This window comes from Lichenostomus cassidix, chromosome 14, assembly GCF_008360975.1.
Source record: "Lichenostomus cassidix isolate B80296 chromosome 14, HeHo_3.0, whole genome shotgun sequence".
Classification (NCBI taxonomy): Eukaryota; Metazoa; Chordata; class Aves; order Passeriformes; family Meliphagidae; genus Lichenostomus; species Lichenostomus cassidix.
The window spans coordinates 15,857,004-15,882,214 of NC_139495.1; the positions used below are offsets into that span (position 1 = coordinate 15,857,004).

General features: G+C 42.5%; 1 protein-coding gene and 1 long non-coding RNA gene across 3 annotated transcripts in view; both read right to left on the minus strand.

Moving 5' to 3' along the window:
• Nucleotides 1–25,211, minus strand: part of IFT140 (intraflagellar transport 140) — a 95,016-nt gene that overhangs the window by 62,125 nt on the left and 7,680 nt on the right. For both annotated transcript variants that reach the window (XM_085075262.1, XM_085075261.1), the window contains exons 2-9: nt 24,570–24,745; nt 23,112–23,333; nt 19,730–19,851; nt 18,930–19,072; nt 8,823–8,998; nt 5,446–5,537; nt 4,402–4,508; nt 3,047–3,195 (exon numbers count right to left, since the gene is read on the minus strand). In XM_085075262.1, the coding sequence (XP_084931388.1) occupies nt 3,047–3,195; nt 4,402–4,508; nt 5,446–5,537; nt 8,823–8,998; nt 18,930–19,072; nt 19,730–19,851; nt 23,112–23,333; nt 24,570–24,716 (1,158 nt within the window). In that variant the 5' untranslated portion in view covers nt 24,717–24,745. The remainder of the gene's footprint in view (nt 1–3,046; nt 3,196–4,401; nt 4,509–5,445; nt 5,538–8,822; nt 8,999–18,929; nt 19,073–19,729; nt 19,852–23,111; nt 23,334–24,569; nt 24,746–25,211) is intronic.
• Nucleotides 16,586–18,923, minus strand: LOC146430998 (uncharacterized). Its single transcript, XR_014855229.1, has 2 exons — nt 17,540–18,923; nt 16,586–17,271 (listed from the first exon to the last, which is right to left on the minus strand). It is a non-coding gene; the product is annotated as an uncharacterized LOC146430998 (long non-coding RNA).

Genomic DNA, 25,211 nt, shown 5'->3' on the forward strand with positions numbered 1-25,211 from the left:
TTCATCTCTGCCATTTTACCTAGCAAGCAGCCCCCCCCTGCATCTCCTTGACAAAAAATGGGAAAAAATTATTTTGAGAAAACGTAACTGCTAACACCCAGCTACTCAGATTCCCTTAGTCTAAGTAGAAGAGGTGTTTTTTAAATTAAACCAACTTTTTTCTCGAAGATCTTATTGCACCATATTCACTGCTTGAAGATCTTATTGCACCATATTCACTGCTGCAAGAGGGCGTCAGGTATTTAAAGGGTTTAGTAACTCTGCAATGTGTGAAAGCAAAGTGCATGAATAGTTTCTTTTTGATTATCTGTTGTGGTTTAGGAATGGTATGCTAAAATTTAATGTTCACACCGACACTATGCGCCACTTGCTCATTCCCCCGTCCCTGCTGTGGCAGGAGAGGAGAATTGAAGGCACAAAAGGTAAAAATCATGTGTTGAGATAAGAACAATTTACTGGAAACAGCAATGAGATAAGAAAATTAACAGCAACAATATTAATGACAAAAGCATACAAGACAGACGTGAGTGATTCACATGCAACCTGACTGCAGCCACGCTATCCCAACCTGTATGCAAGGCCTTCCTCCATTCCTGGAAAATGCTGTGGGGTGGTACAGAATAACCTCCGAGTCCCTGAGGTTATTGCAGTACCCTCTCCTGGCTACTGCAAAAATTAACCCTGTCCTGGCCAGAACCAGGACATCACCATATTCTTTTAGCAGCTTTGACAGCTCTTTCAGTTTAGCTCAAATCCCCTAACAAAGCAAGCTAAATACATGCATAAATATGGGTGTCCAAAAGCACACTTCTCTATTTCTCCTGGAAGAATCTCCATATTCCAGCTACTAACTCTTTTACAATTTATTCTATGAAGGTTATAGAACCACAGAATCATAAAAACACAAAGTTTGGAGAAGACCTCAAAGATCACCAAGTCAAATCATAAACCTAACACCACCACTATTGTTCACCACTAAACCGCATCCCCAGTTGCCATATCCACATAGCTTTTGAACACTTCCCAGGATGGTGACTCCACCACTGCCCTGGGCAGCCCATTCCAGTGCCTGACCACACTTTCGGGGAAGATATTTTCCCTAATATCCAATCTGAACCTGCGCTGGCACGACTTCCTCTACTCCGGTTCCTTGTTCCCTGGGAGCAGAGGCCGACCCCCACCTGGCTGCACCCTCCTGTCAGGGAGTTGTGGAGAGTGAGAAGGTTCCTCCTGAGCCTCCTCTTCTCCAGGCCAGGACCCCCCACCTCCCTCAGCTGCTCCTCATCAGACTTGTGCTCCAGTCCCTTCATCTCAGCTCTGTTGCCCTTTTCTACACACAACGACTGACTTAAGAAAAAAAGCTATTTTGCACGGGGGTTTTCCGTTTGTTTTACCATTTAAGGACCCTTGGCTGCTGTTAAGGGGTACTATACTGCAGAATAGCTGAGCTAGAAAGAATTTCCACCCCAGCTCTTATGAAGCCATTAGATCAGGTTGATTAAGGTAAGGTTTGCATGGAATCAAATGAAGTTATTGGTGCCCTTTGACCTCACCCTGGTACGCAAGTTCAATTCTGACTTTTTAATGGTAAAATAGGAAAAGGCTTTTACAGGAATTACCAGAAGATTACACATGTAACAATTTTTTTAATCTTTTAGAAAATATTTTTTGGAGTGCAAGAATTAAAACAAAAATAATCTAGTATTTCCATAATTAAAGACATCTTGATGAGATAAATCCACCATGATTGCTGACAATTGTTTGGCAATGCTTTTGTTTATGCTCCCAGAGCTGGGAACAAGGCGCTATTTCTGGACAGTACTCCACATCCTGTTATCTGGAAAAGGCTTGAATGGGAAAGCTGACACAATCACCCATATCTCTTCCATTCCCACAATTTATTAGCAGATATATGAGATACTTATGGTACATATTATTTCCTATACCCTGGACCTTTTGTTACTGAAGCTTGTGAATAAAATACCTGGATTCACCATTTTCATGGCACTTCTGTTTTAACTTTGTGAGTAGGATGGTGTTACAGACCCTTGATCGATACAAACACAAAGCAAGAAAATGCCATTGCTTTTTAAATACTTTACACTCTTATGAGAAAACAGAATAATAGCGAACATAAAATTACTTTCCCTTGAAAGTCACCAGATATATTTGATTTTCTTTCTTTATGAAAAATAATGGGGATTGTTCTCACATACAAAGCATGGCAACAGAATGATGTGAAGTATAACAGAAACACTGAAAAATTGAAAAAACTTCGTAATATGGTACAAAAACCAACAACCAAAGATGCTGGAGAACCTAAAGCACAAGCTTTGCCTTTTAGCAGAATATTGGTGGCAAAAAAAAGCTGTTCATTAATATAAAACCTATAAAATTTAATTTTATGATTGTTCCACTCAGCATTTCTCTTCTGCATATATCAAAATGCTATTAGGTATAGAATGCCAGTGTTTAATCTCATTGTGACAAATGAAAATATTCCAAATAAATAAAAAATGCTGCACCTTGACGCTTAATAAGACAATACATTAAAAGACATAGCATTCCCTTCTAGATGGCACATGTTCTCACTAAAGAATATTTGGTTGTAAATACATATTTTTATTTTTACAACTACCAGTGATATTAAACTTTACATTGAGAAAGTGACAAATAGAAAAAATTATTAATTAATAAAATCATGCATCTAGTCAGATTTTCTTGCTATTTTAATAAATCTATGTGAAATTGACATTCCCGGTAATATTTTTTTTCCAGAAAATAATTTCAGGGAACAGAATCAAAAGGGTTTGCCAATGAGCCACATGATGGAGACTCTAGCTACAAACAGGGAGTATTTCTGCCTGTTTCAATTTTAAAAGTTACTTCATTTTCAGGGGTTTTCTTCCTACTTCTGAAGGAGGGCCAGCCTCTGCTGGAACACATATCCGTATGATGGAGATCATATTCATCTGTTTCACAAAGGCAACCTATTAATTTAAAGTTTGTGAAGCCCCACTAACATTCAAGGAGGCTCTTTTCTTACCTTTATCTGAGCGACATTTCCTTCAAGTTCTGTAGATGCCTGGAACGTCCACTTCTCCTTGCCCTCGGAAGCCCATGTTTTCTGATCAGATCCTGCTGCTTTCTTCCACATTGCTACTCTCCCCTTGCTAGTTCCAGCTGCCAAGAGACCTGCCATTCAGAAACATTTCAGGCATTTATTCTTGGACTTCAGAAAAACAAACCCACATCAGATAATGTAAGACAACTCTGGTTCTTGGGTACTGAGAAGCCACCTTCCAGCAGCAGGATTTCTTGCCTCACTGCAAACCAACATCCTAGTCCTGGACTGGAGAACTTTTGTGGAGAAACAATGGGAGAAGTTCCATGTGGCAAGGTGCATCTTCCAAGCTACCAAATGAAACTATTTTTTAAATGTATCAGACAATTACTTCATTTTAACCATTTCTTATAACATAGAACTACTGAATATCCTGAGCTGGAAGAGACCCCAAGGATCATCCAGTCCAGCTCCTGGGCCCTGCACAGGACAATCCCAGGAATCTCAACACATGCCTGAGAGTGTTGTCCAAACACTCCTTGACCTCTGGCAGCCTTGGGGTTATCCCCACTTCCCTTGGGAGCCTGTTCAGTGCCTGATCACCCTCTGGAGGAAGAACCTTTTCCTGATATCCAGTCTAACCCTCCCCTGGCTGGACACAGCTCCAGTTGTTCCCTCAGGTCCTGTCACTGCTCACAGAAACAAGAGATCAGATCTGCCCCTCGTGAGGAAGCTGCCCAATGAACACTCCCCTCAGTCTCCTCTTCTCCAAGATGAACAAACCAAGTGACCTCAGCTATTCCTCCTATGGCTTGTGTTTATTTTTAAATAGCTGTTTTTGTAGTCACCTTGGGCCATCAACCACTGAAAACCATTCTAGCAGACATCAGCTGTGCCTACACTAGCAAATAAGGTGATGCCCAGGAGTAGATCTGTAGAAAGGATCTGTAGTAAGGACTTGGCATCTACACAATACATGCCGGTAAGTTCTATTTTGCATTAGCTGTAGTGCAGGCTTGTAGATTGAATGCCCAAAACACTCTGGAGTGCATTAGGTGTACTCCAGGGGTACTTGTATCAAAGGGAATCCAGCTCGTATGCCATGAGACAACTCTACAGTGAGTCCAAGTGTAGTTGAGTATCAAATTATCTCCCTGCACCTTTAAAAGGCACATTTCTGATCCAGACTAAAATCTTCTACATCACATACTACCACTGAGATCCTCAAGATTCTCAAGACCCACAAGACAAACATATGGAAATGATTACAGAGCATGGAAGGCTGAGGTTTGACAAGGTTTAGGACCAGCGATCACAGCTACCATGTTATTTCTCACCTTTAGCACTGCAGTAAGACACACAGTTAATACATTCTCCTCTGTCAAAGCCAAATTGCACATCTAGGGAGAGCACATCATTCTCATCTCGATCCAAGTCCCAAAACCTAAGGCACACAAAACCAGAGTGTTAAAAATGCTTTTATTTCCAGGTGTTTTGCCAAACACTGTCAATAGGATGCTGTAAATGGCATTAATTTACTATTTCCATAATACCTAGATCATTTAATTTTTAAAATTAAATTGTCAGCAGCTGCCTCTGGAATGTGAATTTCTTAAAGACCTCCTTCCTTTTCCTTTGACTTTTTAATCTGCAGCATGTTTAGGGATATTCTCCTATGAAGAAGGAAGTCAGAAGCAAGTGCAGCTTTAAGAAAAAAAGAAAAAAGTGAGGGCTAGTTGAAATTTTCTTCCTCCCTCAATATGCTTCCTCCTCTATTTTAAGAATATTCCTTGCCAGTAGTCATTTGGATTCCAGATTTATTTTCTAGAGCTAAGTATCACCATGAAACTATTCCTTCTTGATACTTAGTTTTTATTGCATTCTCACAAAATTAACAAAAGATTCTGTCTGATAGTAGCAGACAGAGTCTCAATAAAGGGAGCTACTGATATTAATGGAACATTCCCACCCTCCCAAAAGGTTAGAGGAAACAGGTAGAACAGGTCATAGTAAAGACAAGGAAGAAAAGATTGCAAAAAGGCAAAACCACAGAACACAGTAACATAACAACATGGCAAAGCAACATATTTTGAAGTATTGGAAACAGAAGTAATTGAAATACTTGTCCTATATTACAATAACAGAAACATGCTGAAAAGTAAGCACTTTCTTCTGGTTGCCATAACAAATTCGTTTCTGTCCTTGAGAAAACAGTTTTTCATTTCATTTCTCTACTTATTTTGACAAAATTGGGAAATATTGGGAATTTTTCATTATTGGTAAAAAACCCCAACCAAAACTTTAGCAAAATATTCAGTTCATCACAGACTGACTTTTAGATGGCCCTTCTCAGGGGCAGCCAGAACAACTTTCATTCTTACCTGATGACTGTCTCACCTAATGCTGTAACAACCAGGCTATGGTCTATTAGAATCATGTCCGCAGAATGACAAGTCTTGCCACTCAACTTCACCTGTTAACCATAAGCAAATAAATAAATTTACAGAAGGTGGGAGGAACACATTGAAGGACAGTAAGCCAAACCGCATAGTTTGGCTAAAAAGTAAAAATATAAAAATAACTAGACCTACCTGTCAATTCAGACAAACATATTCAGACAGTGAATTCAGACAGTTCAGACAGTGATCACCACTAAATGCATCAAGACTACAATGTACAAATTTAGTAAAAGAAATTTTGTAGTGGCTTAATTAAGGAGATAAGGAGCAGTATTTTTCTCTTGCACTAGATCTTCTCCTAGAATTTAATAAAGATTGCTTTAAAATGTGAAATACCAAATCTTACTTCTAGTCAAACATAAGTAATGATCAATAAGAAGTGGACACTCCTGTAATATACAAGTGTCCAGTCTTTTTCTGTCTTGGATAAAAAGAAAAAAACATCTTAGGAAAGTGAATTTTTGGGGTCTAACCACAAGCAGCATTTTGCAATAGCATAGGGCAGGGTGTGAGACATTTCCTCTTTAATTGTCTCTTTTAATTTCTGGACATCCTCAGTCAGTCTTTCCACTGAGAAGACAGAAGCCCAAATCAGGGTAGAGATAGTTTCTTCATATATCTGGGGTTTGGTAACCAAATTGTCCACATTTTGTTCGTCTTCCTTCCATGACATCACTCCGAACAAGTTGGCATATGACACTGGCACGCTCTGTAGGAATTTCTGCCATATGTTTTGTGTACATTGGATGTCATCTGGATTAGCAGAGAATTGCCTGTTATTTGAAAATATTATCTCCAGCACAGCTAATTCTCTCAGGTACCAGACACCTTGCTCCGTGGTGTTCCACTTGTCTCAGTGCACTAAAAGGTCATCTTTCCAAGGAAACCTTTCCCTCACATTTGACAGGAGTTGCCTCCAGAGGCTGAGTTTCTGGTATTTTCCCAATCAATACTCGCATCCCAGGACATGGATCCCAGTTGCAAGGCTTCACTACCATCTGATTTCATATCATGGGCCATGATAGCCCAGCATCAGAGCAGCGCCATCAGGGGCTCACCTGACTGGAGGCTCACCTGACTGGAGGCTCACCTGACTGAAATTTTTTTGCATGTCTAACAGCTCACCCAGGGACAGGGGTCAGGTGATTATCTCTAGCCTTGCCTCTTCCTCCTGTTGTGAGGGCCCTGCTTCCTCTTCATCATTCACTACATGAACTGATTTGGTCTTGGATTTCTTCTTCTGAATACAGGCAACTGCTCCTAGCACAGGTTGTTCTTGTGGTTCAGCTGCAGATTGAATGGCCGTGGTGCCTGTTGCTCTGCTTTCCTCCTCCTCCCTCTAAGGGTGTTGTATAGAAAGAAGCAGTGTTCACTAAATTGTAGGTAGGGTCCACTGTGTTCCATAACTTCGCACCTCTCTGGAACCACCACTGCAATTTTCTTTCAAACATCCTGCCACTTCATCAGGGTCTTGTAGTTGTTCAGGGGTGAACTTCCAAGTCAGGAGCAGAGTACTCTTTCAAAAGCTGGCCCATTTTCTCCCTTTTCTGGACAACTTTCCTAGAAATCTCTGTCCTGAATCTTTACATGGTGTAGACTGAACAGAGGAGACATAGTAGACATATAATTGAGGGTATGCTTCCCTTAACACCCAATGAGAATTCAAAATTCTCGAAAGTAGTTGTAGCAGACCTGAAGGAGGAGAAGAGGATAAAAGGCTGAGAAAAACCATCCTTTCCTCTTCTTCCCACAGGTTGGGTATGATTATTAATGAATCCTCAGAGGTAGGAGCCCAGGCCAGGACAGGAGAACAACACTTGAGACACATCCCAAATGACCTCCCATTGCCTTTGATGTTACCATGCCAGAAACTGGTATCACAGAGTACAGCAATCTTGATCCTTCTCCCTGCTTTGAAACAGATCACCATGGCAGATATATAGCATACATACTCCATATACAGGGTTAGGTATCACACCCACATGAACAGACCAAGCAACGCTGGAATCAGAGAGTTTTCTACCTAAAACACAAATGCTTAGATCAAAGTTACCTCAATCCTCTTGAGCTTTATGTTAGGCGCCAATTAAATGTGGTGGTTGAACACCAGCAAAAAATTGAACTCCAAATAAGCCATAACCCCTTCTCCTGCCCCTTCTGGTAAGGGAGGGACACAAGCAGAGACTGTGGGTTGAGATAATTTACTGAAAGCAAAAAGTAATGGAATAAGAAACACACAGTAACAACAGCAATATGAACTTTTAAAAAAAATACAAATCCAGAAGGAGTTTTACCCACGAAAAATTCATTTTATGTGTCTGCTGAGACCAAAACGAAAATGGTGGATGCTCCCCGTAGGTTGCGTCCACATGACTTCCCCAGGTTCCCACATGCTGCCGCAAACAAAGACAGTTTGGCAGGGGGCTTTCTGCCCCCCGGGCCAAGACAACAAAAAATAATGGCAAACAGACTCCCTGAAAGCTGGGTCATCCAAGACGGGTTGCACTGCAGCTCCACTGGGCTCAGTTCCACGTAAGTGTCTGTACAGTCACTTCTACTGCTCTGCTATGGTGGGAGTTGGTCCTGCAGGTTGCTGCCACTTCCCTACAATTCTGCTGCATTCCTTTTGGCTTGGCTTAGCTGGAATATGTTTGGCAGGACTGGGCTCAGCTGGATAACCAAATTATCTAGTTTGGCTGCACTGGGGGCCTCCAGTGCTGACATTCAGCACATGTCAGTTCTGTTCCACCACTTTCCTTTCAGTACCATGTTCCACAGGTGCATCTCAGAGAAAATGGGAGAGAGTGAATGGCAGGGAAAGATGATGGAGTTTGCAGGGCTGATGGCGACAACCTTCCCATGAGAGAGAGGCCCACTTCTGGGGTGTGCATTTTCTCCCCGAAACCAGTGGTGATGTAGTTGGTATAGCAAAACAACTTAGCCTCACCTACACAGTGCTAAGCTCCACCCTCTCTGCAACTAGGACAGCTGTCATTTCCAATTTTTCTCTAATTCACTAAGAAAATTAAATTAAGTGTAAAAGGATTAAGATAGGGTCAAAATTAAAGAAACTACGAAAAAACAGAAAGACAAGATGAAAACCATCTTTCCAAGTTCAGTAACACATCACTCTCTTCCACTTTTAGATGAGCTATTGTTGCTTCTTAATCAAGGTATTATCTGAGAAACAAAAACGAGAGTTGATTCATTTGAAAGCAAAGCAGTGGTAATCAAAAAACCCCAAACAAATACTTATAAAGAATAAATATTGCAACTTTACTCTGTAGTATGACTCTTACCTTCATGAGCTCTTCTGCCTCTCCCTCTGGAGAAACTGCATGTAAAGACAACTGCAGATTCTCTGTTATTACAAGTAAAACGTCTCTTTCCTCTAGCAACAGAAGCTTTCGGACCAGACTGTCCATGGACAAAACCTGCCTTGTCTTCCCTTTCTCATTCACATAGTGCACCGAACCTGCAGCACAAAGAAACAAGGTGCAGATTTTATGTCAATAGCTTTTAGCAACAAAAGCCAAAGTTGCTGCCTTCTACCTTAATAAAACATTCCTCAAGTACTGAAAAGGTAAAAATAACAATTCTTTCACCTTGTAGTTTGTCTCAGAATACAGACTACGATAGCTGACCAGAGCAATAAGCCAATGCATATTTTTCTTTCTTTAGAAAATCCAAAGGGGAATAATTTAAATAATTTTAAACTGCAAGCAAACTTTCTATATGGATGATGGCTTCTGAAATCTTCAGTCTTGGAAAAAATCCGTGAAAGAAGAATAGCAGCTAAGAACTGGTTCAATTTACAGCAGAGTTTAGATGACAGAAAACTGTGGCCCTGAAGCTCTTTATTGTTTAGGAAACACTGCACCACACGCCAAATTCAGCTTTAACCCATAATTCCACTGGCAAATGGGACACTATCTTTCTGAAAAGACTGACCACAGCAACTACGGCGCCTATGAACATTTTAAAAGCCATTATAATTTCATTAAGTTGTAGTATTCTATAAATCATGGAATCACAGAATCATTAAGGTTGGAAAAGACCTCCAAAATCATCAAGTCCAATCTTTGAGCAAATACTACCACACCCACTAAACCACATCATGAAGTGCCACAACTAGTTGTTTTTGAACACTTCCCGGGATGGTGACTCCACCACTGCCCTGGGCAGCCCATTCCAGTGCCTGATCACACTTTCAGGGAAGACATTTTCCCTAATATCCAATCTGAACCTGCGCTGGCACAACTTCCTCTACTCCTGTCCCTTGTTCCCTGGGAGCAGAGCCCGACCCCCACCTGGCTGCACCCTCCTGTCAGGGAGTTGTGGAGAGTGAGGAGATCGCCCCCCGACCCTCCTTTTCTCCAGGCTGAAACTGCCCCGCTCCCTCAGCTGCTCCTCATCAGACCTGTACTCCAGTCCCTTCATCTCAGCTCTGTTCCCTTCTCTGGACACACTCCAGCCCCTTAATATCTTTCTTGTCATGAGCGGCCCAGAACTGAGGTGCCTCAGCAGCGCCCAGCACAGAGGATGGTCACTGTGGCCACACTATGGCTAATCCAAGCCACGTGCCATTCACGTTCTGGCACACCTGGGCACACCCGGGCTCAGGTTCAGCTGCTGTCACGAAGCACCCTAAGGGCCTTGCCTGCTGGGCACTTTCCAGCCACTCTCTCCCAAGCCTCAAGGCACTGCTGTCATCCAAGTTCAGCACATGGTATTTTGCGTTATTGAACCTCATAAAATTTGCCTTGGCTGTGCCTATTGCAAACATAGATTTATGCAGTGAAACCCCCTCTAAGCAGTACAGTAGTTTGCAAGCGGTATTACAAAAATCACTGAAACCAATGTCATCAAAATCTGACAGATCTCAAGCCACACCCACAATTTCTTAGCAAATCATGGTATTATATAAGGGTGACATTTTACACCACTGCAAATCAAAAAAACTACAAAATTGAATATCATCTCCCCTAATAGCTTAGGCAGAAAACACAAGTCTGTAAGAATGAACATTAAGGATCGGCACTAAAATGTTGCACCCAAGAGATTATATGATTGATCTGATTAAAAAGAATGTTTAAATTTCCAAAACTCTTGCAAATATAATACCATTCCCTACATTCCAGCTATATTAAAAAAAATTTCAAGTCCTGTCCCACTGCTTTATTTTCTCCCTGAAATAAAACACTGCACAGATATCTTCATCTTGTTAAATCATGGGACAGTTTGGGTCTGAAGAGACTTTTAAAATTAATTTCTTTCCAACTCTCTTGCCTTGGACAGGGATACCTCCACTATCCCAGGTTGCTCCAAGCCCTGTCCAAGTTGGTCTTTAACCATTCCAAGGATGGGGCAGCCACAGCTTCTCTGGGAATACCTGTGCCAGGGCCTGAACACCCCCAAAGAGAGCAACTTCTTCCCAATATTCCATCTAACCCTGCCCTCTGGCAGCGGGAAGCCACTGCCCCTTGTCCTGTACCTCCAGACCCTTTGTCCCAAGTCCCTCTCCAGCTGTCTTGGAGCCCCTTTAGGCAGTTGTACTAGTTTGAAAACAAGCCAAAGGGACAATGCATGTCAGGATTATAATTTAATAGGAAAATTTTAAAAAGTGCAATAATACAAGAGAAAAAAACACTGACAGAGTCAGATACAACCTGACACCCTGTTAGTCAGGGTGGTAGCAGCAGTCCAAGTGAAGCAGTTAGGCTGAAGAGGTGATCCTGTGGAAGGTCTGGTCTCCACCTGAAGGTCCAGTGGTAGCTCTTGTCCTCTGGGAATCCAGTAGACAGGGCTTCTTTGTGCAGTTCCAAAATCAGGTTATATTCAGGTGGGAATGCCTGGCTCCTCTCTCCTAGGCGGAGCATGTCACAATAGGATGTGAGGTAAGTCCATGAGTCCTGCTGTGGGTTCTTGATGGCCCATCACCCATTATCAGGGGTGAGTCATAGCAAGAGAGAACAACCAGTGCCCCACAGCTTGTGGTAATAGAACACTGAAGACATCTATATTGCAACCTAGGCCATTATCCACCCCTAATTTCTACATATATATATATATATATATATATATTTGTGTGTGTATGTATAATGAAAATCTTTACACACAGTTCTCACTTAAGATTAGGTCTCCTTGTGGTACACAACGGGTTTCCCCATCTGCCTGCATTACCCACCAAGTGTAACCAGGTCCTTGAGCAAAAACAATCCCATGGATAGGTTTGCCTTTCCATGGTGGGACTTCAGAGGTGGGACTAATCCAAACACCTAAAATACCTCTCATATGTACCACAGGGACTTTATCCACTCTGTGCAAAGGCTCTGACTAGGCAGGACCAGCTCGATTGATGGAGCCTCTTGTGTTGACCATCCAGGTGGCCTCTGCTAAGTTCAGTTCCCAATTTTTGAAGGCGCCCCCACCAAGTGCCTTCAAAGTTGTCTTAAGTAGTCTGTTGCACCGTTCAACTTTCCCGGCAGCTGGTGCAGGATAGGGGATATGGAATATCCATTCAATTCTGTGTTCTCTAGCGCAGGTGCTTATGAGGCTGTTCTTGAAATGGGTCCCATTGTCCGACTCAATTATCTCAGGGGTGCCATGTTTCCACAGGACTTGCTTTTCCAGGCCCAAGATGGTGTGCCAGGCAGTAGCATGAGGCACAGGGTAGGTCTCTAACCATCCCGTGGTTGCTTCCACTATGGTCAGCATGTAGTGCTTTCCTTGGAGGGTTTGGGGAAGGGTGATGTAGTCAACTTGCCATGCTTCCAAGGTTTCACCTGCTTGGCCTGCGTGATTGCAGTGCAGGTCCTGTAGCTGTGGATGACCTGTGAGATACTGTCCATGGTCAAGTCCACCCCTCGGTCACGAGCCCATCTGTACGTTGCATCTCTCCGTTGATGACCAGCGGCATCATGGGACCAGCAAGCTAGAAATAATTCTCCTATGTGCTGCCAGTCCAGATCTACCTGTGATACTTTCACCTTGGCAGCTCAGTCCACCTGCTTGTTGTTACGATGCTCTTCATTAGCCCGACTCTTAGGTACATGTGCATCCATGTGTTGAACTTTTACAGTCAACTTCTCTGCCCAGGCAGTGATGTCCTGCCAAATCTCAGCGGCCCAGATGGGTTTTCCTCTGCGCTGCCAGTTGGCCTTTCTCCAGTGATCTAACCATCCCCACAGCGTGTTGGCTACCATCCAGGAGTCGGTGTAGAGATAGAGCCTTGGCCATTTCTCTCGTTAGGCAATATCCAAAGCCAGCTCTATGACCTGACTCAATCCACCTTGTCCCTCGGTAGCCTGTGCAACTTGTCGTGTGGGGCTCCATACTGCAGCTTTCCATTTCTGATTTGTGCCTACAATTCGGCAGGAACCATCAGTGAAGAGGGCGTAACGTCTTTCACTCTCCAGCAGCTCATTATATGGGGGTGCTTCTTCAGGACATGTTATTTGCTCCTCCCATTCTTCTGAAGATAATCCAAAAGTCTCACCTTCAGGCCAGTTTGTTGTAATTTCCAGAATCCCAGGGCCATTTGGGTTTCCAATATGGGTGTGCTGTGTGATGAGGGCAATCCATTTACTCCATGTGGCTTCGGTGGCATGGTGGGTAGAGGGATGCTTTCCTTTAAACATGCCCCCCCAGCACCGGTAGTCGGGGTGCCAGGAGGAGTTGTGCTTCTGTGCCAATTACTTCCAAGGCAGCTTGGACTCCTTCATAGGCAGCAAAGATTTCCTTCTCTGTTGGGGTGTAGCTGGCTTCAGACCCTCTGTAACTTCGGCTCCAGAATCCCAGTGGTCAGCCTCGAGTATCGCCAGGCACCTTCTGCCAAAGGCTCCAAGACAGGCCATGGCTCCCAGCTGTGGAGTAAAGCACATTCTTTACCTCTGGTCCTGTCCTGACTGGGCCAAGAGCTACTGCATGAGCAATCTCCTGTTTGATCTGGGCAAAGGCTTGCTGCTGTTCAGGGCCCCAGTGGAAATCGTTCTTCTTGCAGGTTACGAGGTAGAGAGGACTCACGATCTGGCTGTACTCAGGAATGTGGATTCTCCAAAAGCCTATGGTGCCTAGGAAAGCTTGTGTCTCCTTTTTGCCAGTTGGTGGAGACATCACAGTGATCTTATTGACGACCTCAGTAGGAACCTGACGCCGTCCGTCTTCCCACTTCAGTCCCAGGAACTGGATCTCTTGGGCAGGTCCCTTGACTACTCTTCTTGATGGCAAAGCCGGCTTCTACAAGAATCTGGATGATTTCCTCTCCTCTCCCAAATACTTCCATTGCTGTGTCCCCCCACACAATGATGTCATCAATACACTGCAAATGTTCTGGAGCCTCACCCTTTTCCAGTGCAGCCTGGATCAGCCCATGGCAGATGGTGGGACTGTGCTTCCACCCCTGGGGCAGTCGGTTCCACGTGTACTAAACACCCCTCCAGGTGGAAACAAACTGAGGCCTGCACTCTGCTGCCAGAGGAATGGAGAAAAAGGCATTGGCAATATCAATGGTTGCATACCACTTTGCTGCCTTGGTTTTCAGCTCGTACTGAAGTTCCAGCATGTCCAGTACAGCAGCACTCCGTGGTGGCGTGACTTCATTCAGGCCACGGTAGTCGACCATCAGTCTCTATTCTTCACTGGACTTACGCACCAGCCATATAGGGCTGTTAAAGGGTGAACGGGCCTTGCTGACCACCCCTTGGCTCTCCGGTTCACGAATCATCTTATGGATGGGGGCCACAGAGTGTCTGTTGGTGCAGTATTGCCGGCGGTGCACTGTTGCTGTGGCGATTGGTACCTGTTGTTCTTCAACTCTCAGTAGTCCTACAGCAGACAGGTCATCTGAGAGACCAGGCAGGGTATTTAGTTGTCTGATGTTTTCTCTCTCTACGGCTGCTATCTCAAAAGCCCAGTGATGTCCCTTTGGGTCTTTGAAATATCCACTCTTGAGACAGTATGTGCCGAGGATGCATGGGGCTGCTGGACTAGTCACAATGGGGTGTTTCTGCCACTCGTTCCCAGTTAAACTGACTTCAGCTTCCAGTACAGTCAGCTGCTGGGATCCTCCTGTCACCCCAGAACTAGAAATGGATTCTGTCCCCACATACCTGGATAGCATCAGAGTGCATTGAGCGCCAATATCAACCAAAGCCATATATCTTTGTGGGTCAGACATGCCAGGCCATCGGATCCACACAGTCCAATAGATCCGGTTATCCCTTTCCTCTATCTGGCTAGAGGCAGGGCCCCTCTAATCCTCGTCACGGTACACGATGCTCTCCTCCTGTAAATGTGTTCCTGAAGTCTCTTCAAGAGGACTGGTCATATTATCATTCCTATACCCTCTGGGGTTCTGTCCACGGGACACTGGGGCAGTGTTGAACCTAGATGAGCCTCCTCAGATGGATGTCTCTTTTTCAATTCGCATACCCAGGCTGCTAAAGAGGAGGTGGGTATCTTATCCCACTTTCTCATGTCTTCTCTATGCTCCTGTAGGAAAAACCAGAGGTTACCTCACAGAGTTTGTCTTCTTTCCCTGGCTGAGGGACATCTGCTCCTGATGGCAGAGACTCTTGTGGGTTCCGGTAAGGCATGGTAAATTCCTTCTTTAAGCTCTTTCCTCAGTTTCTGGTGGCTCTCTTCAATCAAGCTCCGGACTTGCTCAGTCAGCTTTGTTTCTACTGATGTGACATGGGTGCGTAATGGGGCAGTGACAGTGTCCTCGTAAATTCTCAGTTTGTTGACTAACACGCCCACCTTGTCCTCTCCTTACCTCCACTGCAGTGTCGCTAGGTAACGAGAGTATATCTCTGGCCTGAGCTGTGCGAATCTTAGCCACATTTGTGAAGTGCACTGGACACCATCTGGGCTCTTATGGAATCTTTCATCTTCTGAAAAAGTGATCTCTAGTACGGCCAATTCCCTCAAGCATCGGATACCTTGTTCCATTCGTGCTCCATTTGCCTTGGTACATCTGGAGGTCTTCTTTGCAAAGGTATCTGTCCTGTACACTCGCCAGGAGTCGCCGCCAGAGGCTGAGAGTTTCCTTGGTTCTCCCAGTCCCCTGGTCAATGACCACATCCCAGGACAGGGATCCCAGTTGCCTGGCCTCACTTCCGTCCAGAATGGTGTCATTAGCTGCAGCATCCCAGATGCGGAGCAGCCAGGTCAGGATGGGCTCATTCACCTGCCGGGTGAATTCTCTCAGTAGGTCCTGCAACTCCCCCAGGGATAGAGAACGAGTGATGATCTCCAGCTTCTTCTCTTCTGCTGGGTGTGATGGTCCTGCCGCATCCTCGTCAGTCACTATGCGGACTTGACTTGCTCTTTGATTTCTTTTATTTGGATGGGGGCAACTGCTACCGGCTTTGGCTGTTCTGGTTCGGTGATGGTCTGTGTGGAGATGTTGACTGATCTTTTGGTTCTTTTTCTCTTGGTGGCAGTTTGCGTGGACATGGTGCCTGCTGACCTGCTTCTTTTCTCCTCTTCCTCAAGAAGACGCTGTACCACATCAAGTATTGCTCTGTTCCTAAGCATGATGTACACGGTGCCAGTCATAGAGAAAAAAGAAAACAGAACTGACAAGAAGATTATGACATCCTTAACATCCAGATGGAACTCAATATTGCCAAAAACTGCTGTGCCTGGCCTGAAAGGCTGAAAGAAACCGCTCTCTCCTCCTATCCCCAGGGGCTGGGTGTGATTGCTGAGGAGGTCCCAGACGTAGCAGCTCAGACTAGGACAGGCAGACCAAATTGAGCATATATTCTGAAAGGCATTCATCACCTTGCAGCTTATCATGCAATAGGCATAATAAACCAATAAAGCAATTCTCATGCCATTCCCTGGTCTCAACAGGCGCAATACAACAGGCAGATAGTTTCCCATGTTCGGAAAAATATAGAGAGCTAGACACAGTACCCACATAGACAAGCTGAGCATCGTGGTGAATAGATTTCTGTAATAAAGAATTATATTTCTGATTTTTCCTCAGGTCGTGCTTCACATTGGGTGCCAAAATATGTACTAGTTTGAAAACAAGCCAAAGGGACAACGCATGTCAGGATTATAATTTAATAGGAAAATTTTAAAAAGTGCAATAATACAAGAGAAAAAAACACTGACAGAGTCAGATACAACCTGACACCCTGTTAGTCAGGGTGGTAGCAGCAGTCCAAGTGAAGCAGTTAGGCTGAAGAGGTGATCCTGTGGAAGGTCTGGTCTCCACCTGAAGGTCCAGTGGTAGCTCTTGTCCTCTGGGAATCCAGTAGACAGGGCTTCTTTGTGCAGTTCCAAAATCAGGTTATATTCAGGTGGGAATGCCTGGCTCCTCTCTCCTAGGCGGAGCATGTCACAATAGGATGTGAGGTAAGTCCATGAGTCCTGCTGTGGGTTCTTGATGGCCCATCACCCATTATCAGGGGTGAGTCATAGCAAGAGAGAACAACCAGTGCCCCACAGCTTGTGGTAATAGAACACTGAAGACATCTATATTGCAACCTAGGACAGCAGTCAAAGGGGCTCTAAGGTCTCCCTAGATCCTTCTCTTCTTCAGGTGAAAACCCCCAGCTCTCCCAGCCTGTGTCTAGCACAGAGGAGCTCCAGTCCTCGGAGCATCTCCATGGCCTCCTCTGGACTCATTCCAACAGTGCCATATCATTGTTGTGTTGAGAACCCAAGAGTTGGAGGCAGCTCTGCAGGTGGGGTCTCACCTGAGTGGGGCAGAGGGGCAGAATCTGCCCCTTCCTCTGCTGCCCATTGTGGCTAGCACAGGTCTTTCCCATGAGAAATCCTTTTGTGTTTTATAAATAAAGATAAAGTCTGGATGTTATTAAAAACAGTGTCTCAAGACTTGGACGGTGCAAACCTGGCCAATCAGGCCTAGGGGGAGGTTTTTGACTGACCAATCTGGGTGACTTTTGAAAACTCTATATATATGATGAAATCAAAACAATAAAGGCCTTTTCCTTCTTGCCACTGAGAACTGGATTCTTCTCTCTGCTAGCGGCTCAACAGCGACAGCCCATACCATGGGATCAGCCCAGCACACAGTGGGTTTCTGGGTGCCAGCGCATATAACGAGGGCATGTCCAGCTCTCACTCACAAGCATCCCCAAGTCCTTCTCAGGACATTTGGGAGTTATGGCAGATCACTAACTAGATTAAGAATCGAGTCCAAAATACATATGCCCAAACCAAGCTAAGCAATGAGGCTGCTCACAAGTAACAGTCAGTGTCATTTGACTGACATTTGAGACATTTGAGGTTGACAAGGAGGCCCAAACCAAGGACAGCACCCGCAGGACACAGAGCCTGTCCCTAGATGGGGCTCTGCACCACCACAACAGCAGCTTTGAAGGCGAGGATGGAACGGGCACAGCTTCTCAAAGTTTTTCTCCTTATACCTTTATGAAGCGCCCCGTATCCATTTTCCATTTAAATGGTTCCTATCTAGTAAAGAGGCTTATAATTCACAAATCAAAAGAAGGTACAATGTTAACTGCTCTGCAAACCAACCACATGGCTGGCCCATGCCACTCCTGCAAGCTCTACTGCTGCTTTACTAGAGTAAACAAGGGGTGTCAGTTTTGGTAAAACATTGAATCAAATTGTAACTGAACTGCAGAACCAGCACAAATGAAATGTTTTCAGAGCAGTTAACACTTGAATCAAGAAGATTACCCACTCAAATCACCTACCAAAAGCACATCCATTACGCAACTTGTCACACACATTCTGGCTCCGGAGAGAGCAAGTTAGAGATAGATGGCATCATGCGAAGAATTAGGGTGGGAAGAAAATTGGTTTAGAACAAACTAGTACCCAGAAGACTAAAACGGATAGGAAAAGACAGGGAAGAGTAAAAGTCAAGGAAGAGGAAAATGCAGAGAAGAAACAGTATTAGGGAGAAAACAAACAAAGCAGATTCTCATAGTTTTTGCTCTGTAAGACAGAAGCATCATTTCAAAGCATGAGAAAAAAAGCAAATTCAGAATATATTTTAAGATGTATGTTTTAGCAGAATTTGCCTATTTATAGAAAAAAGAACCCACTACACATGCATTATTTTGAAGCTTTGCACAAAACCTAATTTGATCTTCACTTTGGTGTTAGAGACTCTTCTCCTCATACTTCTTCAAGAACCTGACTAACCCAGTACCTCTGGTGTCCTTGTGAACAAGACCTCCCTGAAGATGATAAGATTTCAATAATTTTATTCATTTCTTACCAAACATTTTACAACTCCTACAAATACTCTACCCCATTGAATATATGAATATGATGGATATATGAATATACCCCAGATGTCGCATATATGAAAACAAGACTATCATGCACTGAACTATTTTGAAGCTCTAAGGAAACAACTTCTCAGCCAAATGTAAAAGTGGTTTTGTTCTTACCATCTGTCAAAGCGATAAAGAAGGAGTGTCCTTCCTGGACTGCCATTTTCAGAGGTGGTCCCATTCCGGCTTTCCTCCAGTTAAATATATCCAAGGCTTTCTCATCGCCACTCACAGCTGCTTTTGCCAGCTGTACAAAGTCCCTGCAAAGAGAGATACTTCATTCCCAATTCCTTTCATAACAGTAGTTCCAGTCTCAAAGAATGGATGAGTAGTTAATAAAGCATATTGTATAAAGAGAATAAAGATACAGTGATTGAAAAAAGGGCAAACTCAAAAAGATACAAAACAAAATTTTAATATTAATTTTCATTTGCATTGTTTCACCTTTTTTTTTCCATACGCATAACTATTTTTACAGAGATGTGAAACAGAAAAACCCAGACACGGAAAGCTTTTCTTTTTACTACAGCTGCTTCCTATTTCTTGCTTGGAGAGGAAAGAAATAATAATGTTTAAGAACTGACTTTTAATTTAAATATTTTTGACAATAATATAACGACAATTGTGTTTCCAGTGTATTTACGGCTTTCCACAATCAGGAGCATTGCTAATGAGAAGAACTAAAAAGAATCAACAGCAAAAGGCAGAAGATGTGGACAAGAGAAAGAAGACCTGTTACTGCAGCCAGGACACAGAGCCAGCTACCAGAGTGGGAGAAGAGCTTGGAAATAAAGGGCCATTAGGAAAAAAACAGGGTTTTATATATTTTAAAATAGTTCATCTGTGGGTAGGACGTTCTCTCCGTGGAACAAGACAAAGACCTGGTCTAGCAGAACTCTGATGGGGCCAATACTCACTCGCCAGGAGGGGGTGGCCGAAAGACACAGTGACACAAGCATTTCCCATACTCCTGCTTAACCAGGGCAGGACCCTGCACTCTGCCTCGATGGTCCATTTTCCACAGAAACAAGACACCATGCTAGAAAAAGACAAGTTAATTCATTACCTTGCACACAGATGATAATCCTGACTCCAGCTACTCAGTGCACATAAAAATAAATGTTTTATTGACAGAGCAACACCATCCCTTTTGTTTAGTTGACACATACAATTACTCTCACTTAAAACTAAGCCACAGGGAATCAAAGTTATCTTTAACATTACATTATTCACTTACTTAATATCGAATTATCTAAAAAAACTTTGTTGGTCCTATCCACTTTTAGTCAAATTACACTGTCAGAGCAATTAAATGCAACAGTCTTGGTTTTCTTCTGCAAGTAGCAGATATAAATATTTGTTTTGATAACGTCCTTTCCATGTTTTTTCTTGCAAGTAGTCTGAGAGCTTATATTTTAGCAATTGAAATAAATTATAGTAGAGCATATGCATCCCTCAGTAAGTGAATATAACACTGATGTAGATGAGCATGGGTATATGATTAAACATGTAAAGTCACAGAAAGACTAAGGACAGAATTTCTGAATTTCTGGAGCTTTCCTCCTCTTTAAAGCAGACATTTAAGAATTTACTTCTAGAAAAAGAATCTAGTAACTAGAATAATCACAGATCCTAAAGAAAGGAAGGCTGGTTAGCTAATCAAGTGCTCAACACAGGCCAGCCCTTGAGCCTGGCACAGGCTGCACCCCCTGCAGTGCCAGATCAGGAGCACCTGAGTTACTGGAAAGAATGGAGACAAATTCCAGCAAACTGACTTACATCCTCACAGTTGGAATGCTAAGATGATTATTTATGGTTGTTGCTACGCTAGTGCTTATGAAACCAAATTGCATTTGGGAACCCTCCAGGTAAGCACTACATGAAAAAACCCAGCAACAATTTTCAATATCAAATTCAATCTCATTTTATTTCATTAAGATAGACAACAATAAAGTGGTATTAGAATTTGCTCTATTTTTATTTATTGTTTTCAATGAAGTATTGTCCTTCTCCTAGAAGTGAAAGACTGGTAGCAGTGGTCACTTAATCTTCACAATTCTAACGAGAAGCAGCACAAGATGCAGCTGAGGTCTTCCAAGGTACCATTTTTTTCAAGCTCTAATTTCTTTTCAACAGTAAGATGGCAATAGTTACACTATCCAAAATTGTTTATTAAGTGCAATGCGTCTTGCAGCTTAAAGAATGCCACTCAGCTCTGCAAATGTGACACTGCTGAACTCCTGTCCCAAGACGACACTTGCAGTTCATAAAATGTTTGCTAGTTACCTCTGAAAATCACCGGATCCTATGAACTTGTTGGTTCCTCCTCTCACTCCTCCATCAGCTTTATATGTCACCAATTTCCAAGGATCCCAAGTAAAACCACCTGCACCATTTATAAGCTGGAAGATGAGCTTGCAGCTTTCTAAAGCCGCCAACCTTCCTTCCATCTTATTTTAGATATTCCAGCCTCTATCCAGATAACCTTCTTGCAAACTCAATTCTTAGTTTGGAACACATGAGATTGGAAATAGAAAATGCTCACTGCCTCTAAGTGTCACTGGAAAGGATGCAGAACTGGTCTGTTTTCAAGTGATATCCGAAAAGGACACAGGAAATTGACCATATCATCTACCTAAATGTCCATTCCAAATGAAGATATTCTCTGATTCTATGCTGTAGCTTCTCAATCGTTTTTAAAAACCCAAAGCTTTAGCTCCATGGTATGAAAGCCACTTGCTTTACAAATAGGAAGGCACCTAGCCTTTCATTAGAGAAAGCACCTAGGTCTTTTGTGTGATCAAAACGTGGAAATCATCCAGGCTATTTTTACTTAAAAAAAATTAAGAGCTTCTGATTTTCTCAGCATCCTATTCCAACTTTATTTAGTTATTTTCAATTTTTTTTTCATTTCAGAATGTATGATGACAGAAATCCTAGTGAAGATAGAACCATAGAATATGCTCCGTTGGAAGTGACTCACACAGATCATCAAGTCCAACTCCTGGCCCTGCACAGACACTCCAACTATCCTACTGAGAGCATTGTCCAAGCGCTCCTGGAGTTCTTGCAGCCTTGGGGCTCTGACCATTCCCTGGGGAGCCTGTTCAGTGCCCCACCACCCTCTGGGTAAAACAGAAACCAAATCAGGCTCCAAATATTTATCTTCTCTCTAAAGGTTTTCCTCTAATATGAGCAGAGTATGACCCTGGCAGCACTCAGCTAATGGGAGTTTCCTGAATACAAACCCTCATGGGAAAAATAATAATAATAACCTTGTAAACTATTGGAAAATATGTAGGAAATGAAACATATCTGTGCTGCACCTCAGATCATAGCATAATGACACTGGTTGGAAATCAACTTGAAAAAAAATTTGTTCATAAATGTAAGCTCTGCCCACATTAATGAATTGTTTCATTATGATTAAGATCTCAGCTACACTGAGGCCTGTCCATCTTCTGCCTGGGCAGAACTTCACCTTCTCTAATAAAGAAGATGATAAATTCTCTTTTCACCTTATTTGGAATTTCTGCATTTCTGTCAAATGCAGCAGCAGAACTTTACAAACTATTATTTTAAATCATCTTTTCCTGTGATTTATATAGAATAAGAATTTCTAAGATTTTTTTTTCTTCATTTGCTGACTCAAGAACTGGCAAAATCAGAATCTTCTATGAATACTTAATCCTGAATATTCAATAGCTACTTTTTCGCTTCACTATATGAAAGGGCAACCAGCTCACCAAGAAACAAAGTGTCACATTTCCCAATATGATCAATATGACACAATTTTAAGGCATTAATAAAACTAGAAAAAGAGATACTAGCATGGGTTTCCTGTACTTAAGTGAGCACTGCTCTGAACTCACTATGGATGAATATATTGTAGCTGGAATTTGTTTCTCAACACCTGGCCTGTATTCCTGAGTCTGCCATAAAATTTGTGCATGGACAGGAGCAAAAGAACTCCAATTGTGTATGCCTCAATTACTCCATCCACGAAATAGCCTTAAACCTTCAACAACACTCAGCACTCATTGAGATTAGACACACTTTTGTTTAAAGAAAAATTGCAGAACAGCAATTTTTTAATTGTAGAAAAATAGTGTAGAAAAAGTTAAAACACTAAGATTTGATCTTATTCTCTAACAGTTTTAATTTGTACCTAAGGAAAGAAAATTTCTCTCCCACAACTGTCCCTTCCCTATGGATCTCTATTCCATGATCCTTTCCCATTAAAGAACTTCCAAGACTGTGTTCCACATCAAACACACAGGTGGCATTTCACTTACTCACCCCATCCCCAGACACAAGGCAGGTGCCACTTGTACTCCAGCTCAGGACTGTGATTTTGGCATTGTGATTTGGAGGTACAGTGTGCTGCTCCTTGTCTTGTTTGTTCAGTATCAGAACTTCTCCTGTCTCCCATCCTGATGCCAGAATGGGTCTGGAAGGGTGCCAGGCAAGTAATGTGACCTGAAAGCTTCTCTCAACATGGGAATCAGACACATGTTCTCCCTGTAAACAGAAATCAGTGTGAGCTCAATCCAATGGAAACTCAGCACCTTCAGATTCACAGCCCAGTCAATATCAAGCTTTCTCTCCCATATAAAGGATATAAGAAGGCTTCGAGCACATTTCAAGGTAAAAAGAAATTCCAGCTATTGAAAAAGAATAAGGCACATCACTAAGGACACAGAATAATCTAGAGCTTCAACAGCTCTTAAAGGTAGATCCTCCTTTGGGCACAGTTTGCAAGAATATTTCATGCGAATCATTTAACCTATGTATTTATATTTCCATTTGTAAAGCTTGGATGGCAATTTTTCATAATACACTTTGAAAAGTACACATTTTATAGGCTACTCATATTAACAGACTTACATGTTTCAGTAAGTCTGCTGCTAGACAGCTTGTAGTGCTACTTCCCTAAAAATTATGCAAACCTAGGTCTTAGAAAAGGCTCTCATGTAAAAGTTAGAGTATGCAAAAGAAGTATCTGTCCACAGGCAGAAACTGTACTAGGAAACAATCTACTCAAATGGAACAAGCTGAGTCAAACAAATCAGTTCAGTCTCAAGGTGGTGGAACGATTTAATTTCCTTTTCTTAGTATGTTCTATTCACTTAAGAGTTAAAGCAGCAACAGCATGTGTTTGTTTACTTATAAGCCTGAAATTCTCACACTATGAGAAGCAAAAAGCAAATCAGTAACCATCGCAAACAAGACTCATAGGCTTGTTTAAACATAAAATTTCAAAGGAAAGATCAATTTAATTTATTAAGATCTTTTTAAAAACACATATAATGAGTCACTGATGAATCTGTTGTGTTCTAGACAGCACAAGACATAAATAAATAGAATTTATTTAAAAATAAATAAGTAAAATCCAGAGAGTAAATAAAAATAAAATCCAGAGAGAAAATAAATAAATAAAATCCAGAGAGAAAATTAAAGAGAATAAGTAAGGCTGCAAAATTAGAGATTAAAATGTGAGGTTTTAAATTAGGACAATGATAAAGGTTGCTGAGAGTAGCTGTGACTTCTCACACATCTCTCACATATCTCTCACATCTCTGGAAGTGTTCAAAGCCAGGTTGGATGGGGCTTGGAGCAACCTGGTCTATTGGCAGGTGTCCCTGCCCATGGCAGGGGCTTGGGACAGGATGATCTTTAAGGTCCCTTCCAATCCAAACCATCCTGTGATTCTGTGACTCTGTATCAAGACCAAAAGGAAAGCTGCTGATTTTTCACCTGTTCCAGGTAGATATCCACACAGCCCCCAGCTGCTGTGCTGACAGAAGCAACTGCCAGGAGTGGATGATGTGGATGCCATGCTATATGGAAAGGGGAGGCAACAGAATCAGGAGCATCCGTTCGATGATCCACATACACAGCCATTACAACAGGAGCTGTCACAGACTGCACACCTGTACAAGGAAAACAAACACTGCTAACAGGTATGCTCACGTGGATAATACATATATACTACATATATGCTTTATTGTATTTCATTTATGTACTATATATAATGACATATATGGTTAAAACATAGGGGGAAAATAAAACTACAGCATCATCTTGTTATACATGCTACACAGACATGAGAAAGGTCAGAGTGGTATTTTTTAAAAAAATTGAGAAACACTGAGCCTCATACTCTGTAGGTTCACAGTGTACATATGCCGGTACCAGTCTCTCACCAATGGCTTGTGCTGGCCTATCTCTAAGGACTCTGAAATAACTCAGAATTTACAAGAAAGTTACTTCCAGTACTTCATATCCAAAGATGTTAATTAATGTACAGACTGAACTCTTATGTTGTAAAGTCTCATGTGTGAGCTTTCAAAGTAAGTTTTAACAGTTGTCACCACTTTGGAGTTCATACTGTTGAAA